Source organism: Erythrolamprus reginae, chromosome 2, assembly GCF_031021105.1.
Source record: "Erythrolamprus reginae isolate rEryReg1 chromosome 2, rEryReg1.hap1, whole genome shotgun sequence".
In the NCBI taxonomy this organism is placed as follows: domain Eukaryota; kingdom Metazoa; phylum Chordata; class Lepidosauria; order Squamata; family Dipsadidae; genus Erythrolamprus; species Erythrolamprus reginae.
In genome coordinates this window covers 112,141,778-112,150,110 of record NC_091951.1, presented here as the reverse complement: position 1 = coordinate 112,150,110, position 8,333 = coordinate 112,141,778, and the positions used below count along the sequence as shown (strand labels likewise).

The window sequence follows — 8,333 nt, the reverse complement described above, 5'->3', positions numbered from 1 at the left end:
GGTCAGAGATTATAAAGACTCATACAATTTAGATATATAAAGCATTTTAATCTGATATTTTTATAGTTTAATTATGCTTGCAGTCAAAGCTTACCTAACCTTCTGCCTTCAGATATGTTGGACTTTCGCTCTGGGCAATCACTGGAGCTCAAGTCCATATCATCTGGAGTACAAAATTGTGAAAAGATCTGCATATTCTCTCAACATAGGTTTAAAATAAAATACAGAAAAATCAAACATAATAAATAAAGCATAGTGATGATCTTAATTCACCAAGTAGACATAAACAGGCGTAAAAAATAGAATTATTAAGGTTGATTGGCAAATCTATTTCAGTATCACTAGGCTTATTTTCCAAATGAACAATTTATGATCAATAAATTTATGATCAATAGATACAAACCTCATTGCAGTGAACACTGACATACATAAACAGCCTACACCTTATCCTAAAACACTTGCAAAAAGAATTAACTGAAGTGTCATTGGATTCTATGATACTGTTCACATTTTTAAGTTTCAAGTTAGCTCCAGTTGTTAGACTTGTCATTATTAATGTCAAATATTGGTGTTCAATGTTCTATGTTCACTCATTCCTTCATAAAGTACAAAATGTTAGGGTAGTCAGCTTCTTGCATCCAATGCAAAAAGTAGGTTTATATAATTTGAATATATGCAATAAAATACACTAATGAAGTTTCAGATAGAGGAATTTAAATGTTTTGTTAAAACTTTTTACTCTTTGTTAATCTTTGCAATACTCGAGAGTAAGTTATAATGTATAAAAATTGACAACTTCTGCCTCTCACATGAAAACTAGACCAGATCTGATCTAACCCAACAGTAACGAACAGTATGATTAAATCATGTACATATTTCCAAATATATAGGTAGATTTTATACATTGACTCAAAAGTATTTCCTGCTAGTAATCCACCTCCTTGTGGGTATATAGCACCTGTTATTTAAGAATCACTATGTTTTAAAGTGTTTGTAGTTCATTATATGAGATTACTTCACAGATGATTTGAAAAGTCATGAGAGAATAGCATTATGGCAATATACACCTGTTTTTACTATTATAACAAACAGTGTTTTATCATCACTATGTGTTTTTGGAAAACAGAAAAGCATTATAAGCAGCAATTAAATTGTACTGTCCAAAAAAGTAGCTTGTAAAGGTCTGCAATTTCTAAGAACATTACTGCATTATCTTTAGCAAATCTGTTAATGCAGCTCAATTTACCCCTTATGGGAGGAATATTCATATATAAGTTATTGAGAGATGTGTGTAGTTCTGTTCTTTTAGGCAAACATATCCCAGGTGTAAAAGTAATGTAAATTCTAATGCTGAGGATAAAAGAAAATGATGCAACCAATCACATGTATTTCAAAGATAATGGCATTAATTTTTCACTGGATTTTTTACACTTAATTGTAGCATAAACATACATCATTTATATCAAACCTAGAACAAAATATTTTTAAGGGCCTGAAATGTCAGAAATATGGAGATCTAACTTTCAGTAGTACCTTATCTTTCCCCAAAAGATAAAGGCACCAGTAATTATTAAAATTTAATTAAAAAACTAGAATACTTTTTATTCAACATGGTTAAGCTTCAAATCTTTAACCCACGATTTTTTGTACAGCATAACTTTTCAAGCCAATTAAAATTTCCATATTTTGTTAAATCTAGAAAATTGGACATATTGATGGATAGAGTATGTGTACAGTTCTAGCTGAAACAAAGCTGAAACAAAGCTGCAGATAATGTAATGAATTCCCACATCACACTGAACAAATATTTGCTGTAGAAGTCAAATGGATAACTGTACACATAAAAAGTGTAGGGCATCAAATAAAGCAAGCCAATTTATTATGTTTAAATTTAATATAACTGACTTTCCAGAGTAAATTACACTAAAATGTGTATTCAAAGACATCAGGACATTCAGTAGCTAGCTCCTATTTTAACCACAACTATCATCTATTAAAAATTATCAAACCTTATTTAATTAAATCTACAGGTCAAATAAACTTTTAAATATAACCTAGTTTTGAATTTAACACCTTAGTTCTATGTAAAATTTTGATTTAGCAAGTGTTGAAATATAAAGCAGCTCAAGTAAAATACTTTGGTTGAAATCCTAATAAAAAAATCAATATTTTAGTCATTTCATACATACTCACTGAAGCATGTGAAGAATTCAATTTTTTATTTGCAATATTCATAACTATTCTATATTTCTATTCAGGAAGTCGGTTTATGTCTAGAACATTGTTAATAGAACAACAAACGTTAATTCTACTATGTGAAAGGGCTACAAATACATCAAGCAGACTACAGAAATTTTGATTTACAATTGACCTAAGTTGCTCGCTCATTTATTGTTCACTGAGCACAAATTTTAAAAATTGAGTACTTAAATTGGTCAATCTATTTTTACTTTTTTGTATTTTAGTATTTCATTTCAGCCAATATATTTTATTGGCATGTTAATTTAATCCTTGCCATCTAAAGATCTAATGGTCTACAATTCTGAGAGCCAATTTGTTTTAATAAAACTTACACAAATGTCAACTAGTCTGCCAGCAGATGGCACTCTATTTAATACTTGGCTTTTTTTAATAAGAACAATTAAGATAGTATCCAATTGAAATGACTTCACTATGCAAACAAAATATTTATAAGGGAAACCATTTTCCCCTTTAAAAATGGATTGTTACAGACAAGCCAATAAATAACACAATGAGAAACTAAGAAATCTGACATTTTGAACATGTATATATATATATATATAGATATATATATAAAAGCACATGCTTTAAATGTGTTAGAACATTTTTATGAATAACTCCCTATATAAAAGAACAGACAACTGTGTTTGCAAGGCAAATGCCCAATTGCAAAAGTGTGGATGTAGAATAAGGTATTTTAACGAACTTCATCCACCAACATATTTCAAAAACTGGCACAAACTCTTTAGCAGTAAGAAAGCCAATGTAGTGAGGCAGCAAGAGCTGGGCTCTTTGCTTGAAATAAAGCAATCTTTTTTAACACATGTAGCTACTCAAGCATCAGTAAGCTTTACTGGCTTACAAAACTTTTGTTTGAAATATACTGAATGAACCCTAGGAAAAAAGACATGTAAAGGTCAATGAACACAATGATTTATTTAAAAAATAAAAATGTAAAAACGATTTAACCCCTTTTACAGCCATGGAATCATTGTAGAAAAAAATGTCTAGATATTCCAAGTCCTTACAAAGTTAATTCCCTTTCCCTCCCAAGTTTTATTTCAGAATCAATGACTTTCCCTCCCAACCCCCAAAAAACCAAAATTAAAACAATATCTTGTTCCTAGTATAAAAAACGACTAATGTCCAAGCAATAAAAAAATAGAGTCCATCAATGACTAACACAAAATCGTTGTGTGAAAAGACCCAGTACATCTTCAAGAAAGTGACACAGGCAGCAGAGCGACCCCACCAGGAACATTCGAGATCTGCCTTCGCATCACTGGAACCTTTTTGTATGAAGGTGCCTTTAGGCGAAGTGTAGGGGAAGTATTGAAAGCCTGGCCCGGTACAAACGGAGAGCATACTCCATGCAGACAAAACTAACGTCCCCCAGAAGGATCGGTGGGGAATTCCCGCTTTAGAAAGAGCCGCCTCCATAACCTCCCCCGCCATAACCGCCTCTGTATGGTCCACTGTTACTGCGGGGTCCCCAGCTGCTGCCGCCACCGCCTCCACCCGCACCGCCGCTCTTCATAGGGCCGTAGGACGACTGGTGCTGGCTGTAGCTGCCGAAGCCGCCGTACCCGTTGCCATAGTCGCCGCCGCTTCCACCTCCGCCGTAAGAGCTGCCACCGTACGAGCCGTACCCTCCGCCGCCGCCGCCGCCGCCGCCGCCGCCTCCTCCGTAGCCTCCATAACTGTTATAGCCGCCGCCTCCGCCGCCGCCTTTGGAAAGACCGTTGTGGTCCCGGTTGCCGGCACCTCCGCCCCTTCCTCTTCCTCGGCCGCCCCAACTCGACCTGGAAGAGCCGCCGCCGCCTGCTTGGATATCTTCTCTCGGCACGGCCTTCTTGACCTCCACCCGGTGGCCCTGGATGGGGTGAAATTTGACCACGGCCGCCTTGTCAGCGGCGTCGTGGTTGTGAAAGTAGACGAAGCCGAAGCCCCGCTTCTTGCCGCTCTGCTTGTTGGAGATGATCTCGGCCCTTTCCACGGGGCCGAACTGGCTGAAGTGCTCCACCAGGTCGCTCTCTCCCAAGTCCCCCTTGAGGCCTCCAACGAAGAGTTTCTTCACTTTGGCGTGGGCGCCAGGCCGGGCGGAATCCTCTCGGGAAACGGCCCGCTTCAGCTCCACCACGTTGCCGTCGACAGCGTGCGGAGAGGCAGCCACGGCGGCATCGGCTTCTTCCACAGCCGAGTATGTGACAAAACCGAAGCATCGGGAGCGCTTAGTTTGCGGGTTGAGCACCACCACACAGTCGGTTAGAGACCCGTAGGCCTCGAAGTATTCTCGCAGCCCAGCTTCCGTCGTCTGCACATTCAGGCCGCCAATGAACAGCTTACAAAGCTGGGAGTTTTCCATGCCGAAGCCGCGGCCCTCACACGCCTCCTCCTCCTCGCTGCTGCTGCAGCCGGTAGGGGGCAGCTGCCGCCGGATAAAAATCGACAGGCGCTACGAGGCAATGTTCGTCGTCGTCGGACAGGTCGGCCCAGATCCACCGGCAGAGAACGGGGAAAGGGGGTGGGGAAAAGAAACGTACAAAATGGCGTCTGCGATTTCTACTCCTCCTCAGGCACGCTCGCAGCCAGCCACTGGTGCCCACACACAAAGGAAACGCCAAAGGGCCCGCCTTCCGTAGCAGTGCGAGACACACCTCCTTTCCTGGAGTACCGACTGAGCCAACAACCGTCCGCCATTGCGTTCGTACGTTACTGCTGAATGATAGATCCCAAAGCCAATCATCTTTCCAGTCCGAGCGACGATGCGCGTTTTGAAAAGTATGAGGCGGAGCAAATCCTTTAATTGACGTCCGAAAGGAACCTATCAGATTTATGTTTTAAGCAGCCGCGCATGAAACCAGAGGTTACGTACTGAGCCGAAATCCAAAGGAGACAAAAGCCACTCCGATACGCCCATGGCCAAAGACATCTACCAATAGGCAGACCCGCTTGTAAGCGCGCGCTTTCTCTTGGAGCGCTCCCTTTCTCTCTCGGGCGGGGTTGATAGCGCAATGAAGATAACGAGGTTTATTTGAAAGATTGAGCTTGTTTGGCCGTTATCCGACGTCGCGCACCGGATTTCCCTAGGCTCCTTCCGAGCAAGATTTATGAGCCTCTTAAACAGGAGACCAGGATTGAGCATTTAAAAAAGCGAAGGCACATACATTGAACAAAAAATCCATATTAAGGCCGTGCCTGTATTAGATCAGCTAAAAATACATAACATACAACTGTTGTTCAGTTTTCGGGGGGAAATAATTCCATTGAGGGAGGGGGGAGAGGCGGGGGAAATACAGTTGGATCTTTCCCAACTAGAGCGGTAGAATTTGACAAGCATATAAATTATTTTCCCAAGGGTAAAGAAATAATCTCTTAAATTTAGGGTAAAGAAAGACTCCCAAAATTTAGAGGGAGAAAAGAAAGAAAAGTAGTTTGTCTATTTGGAAACATATTGAAAAAGATACTTCCTTTGCAATACTTCAGAATATTGAAGCTAATAATGGCTTATGTGATAGAAACATAGAAGACTGACCGCAGAAAAAGATAGTATTTCTCCACTACAGTTTTTATACTTGTATATTGTAGATTTATTATAAATATGTAGCTGATACCCGATTATGCTCACCTTCCATTCCAGTTAGTCATGTCAAGAAATATAGATAAAGGTAAATGTTTAACTTGTCTATGTAATTTATCTAAATTATTAGATAATATGTTATTAAAATTATCTAAATTATTACATTAGTTTATATTTTAGATTAAGATTATATTTATAGTGAAGAAAGTTTATTGTTTGCAACATTAAATACAATTTTATCTTCTATTTATTCATTATGCATAAAGCATGAAATTCCAGTGGCCTCCATTGCATGCTGCCAAGTATGACACTGGTAGCTTATATCATTGAAACCATAAACATTTCAAAGGAAGAAAAGTTTCAAATTTACAAAGGCGTATCACAACAAAAAATAATTCAGTACAAGAAAAAAGCTATTCATTACTTAATATATGCATTCATGGCATCATCTAATCAATTCCTAAATGTCCTGCAAGAGAACTTCATTTTATTTATGTCTTTGTCAAATTTATATATTCATGCATCTCACACAAAATGATTTACAGCATCATTTTAATAGCTGCATCAAGGCAACAGGTGAAAGTCTAGCTTCTGAGGAAAAGCTGGTCTACATTGGGTAATACTGTATACAGTATTTCAATTAAACTCTTCCTTCACAAAAATGGGATCCCACCAGCATTTTCTACTGGTGGGCCACAAAACATCAGTTTTTAAAAAGAAAAAGAATTAAAAGTACAAAGAAGAAAGTAAGAAAAAGAAAAATATATACTGGTGTACAAGTGACTTTCAATCTTAATCATAAAAAATAGAAACAAATTTGATATCTCTTCTATAACCCATCCCATATCAACATGCAAGTCCATAAATTTAGTCCTGGTGCTGCCTCAAAATTCAGGCATCCCAAGTATGCACAGAGATGAAAATTAATTCCCTGAATTTGGGAGAGGAAACACCTTTGAAAAGCGGCTTCTTTCCTGCCTGAAAATAAGAATCACCAAATAATCCATGCAAAGCAAAAAGCATTTATTGGGGGGGAGGGGGGCTCAAGTCTTTTTATAGCAAGAAACAAATCATACAAAACATCCAGTATATGTGATATGTCAGTAAATAAATAATCAAACAAAATACATTGATTGCATGTAAAATTTGAATAATAGAAAACATTGCTTCTGGATAACATACTACAAATAATACATTTAGGGATTTTATTACTTTTTACTAGCTAGGTTAGTATCTTTTAAAAAGTTGCAAGTATACTCAAGAACCCAAGTCTACGGAGAGGGACGGCATACAAATTTAATAAATAAAATTGAATAAATAACTTTCAGAATACGTATTCTTTCTAGTGTGTGGTTGCTGAAAAGGCAAGTTCTCGCATACCAAAAGAAATGACTGGCTTAAAAAAATGTACCGGTATGTTTTCTTATAGATAGGGAAGAGGCTTGGACTGCCACTTTAAAAATAGTAATATCACCTTTTAAAATGTTAATTAGGAAGCCTAAAATGTGAGACAATAAGCCTTTTGCTTTATATTTCACAACATTTCAAGCTATTTCTATAATTATAAAATCATTCTAATGATTGAAACCTTCCAATATTTATAATATGTTATAATTATACAGTATTTCTGATTCTAGTATTTCTACATAAGATTTAACATCTTTTGGACATAATCTATCCATGGAAGCAGATATCATTGCTGATATTTGTGATATTGTAGATAATAATGGACCTGTGGGAAGTTCTGCCCCATCCTAAAAGAACAAAATATTTTGGGAAATATTAAAAAGACAGGATAAAATATTTCCCCTTAAGGAGAAATTAAAAAAAACTTAAGGGAGGCAGAAACCAGCCCCACTTTCCCTCCCTCAAGCAGAGGCCAGCTTTTTGAAATGCAGATTTGGTAATCCATTCAGAAAGACTGGGTCAAGACAGAAACTCAGATAAGCAACAAACAAAAGGTTCATAAAATTAAACAAATGCCTAGGATTTGCATTTCCTCTTTTGCCTATAGAGCAGGGGGTCTCAAACTCAATTTACCCTGGGGCCGCTGGAGGTAGAGTCTGGGTGAGGCTGGGCCGCATCAGGTTTTCCACAAGAAAAGCTCTTACAAAAACATTCCAATGTTATCAAATGTCTTTATTTTTTCATCTTATTTTGTGTTAAAAAATAATTGATAAGAAAAATTCATAAGAAAAAAAAATGTCAGTAAATAAATAAAATGAAAATAATAATACAGCAGATATAGAAGACAGAAGAAACCACATATAATTGCTGATTAGAGAAATGTAATTGTTATTCAGATTCTGTAATAATAATGTCTGTATTAACAGTTCTTTAACATTTAACGGACATAGATTGTGAACTGGGCAGTGTCGATGATGTCTGTGGTCTCATCAAGAGCGACTATACACTGAAACATTTTGCTTTCTCACACAGTTGATCATAAATGTCACTTGACAGGTCAGAAATGTGCTCTGCTAGGATGTTGGCAGAAAGGCTGATGTTGCTA

The 8,333-nt window shown here is 37.4% G+C and overlaps 1 protein-coding gene across 1 annotated transcript; it reads right to left on the bottom strand.

The window, feature by feature from the left end:
- Positions 1–3,157: 3,157 nt before the first annotated feature.
- HNRNPA0 (heterogeneous nuclear ribonucleoprotein A0) lies at positions 3,158–5,031 on the bottom strand. The gene has a single exon (XM_070739181.1). It carries the CDS (start codon positions 4,604–4,606, stop codon positions 3,662–3,664), a length of 945 nt encoding a protein of 314 aa, XP_070595282.1. The 5' UTR covers positions 4,607–5,031; the 3' UTR covers positions 3,158–3,661.
- Positions 5,032–8,333: the final 3,302 nt, after the last annotated feature.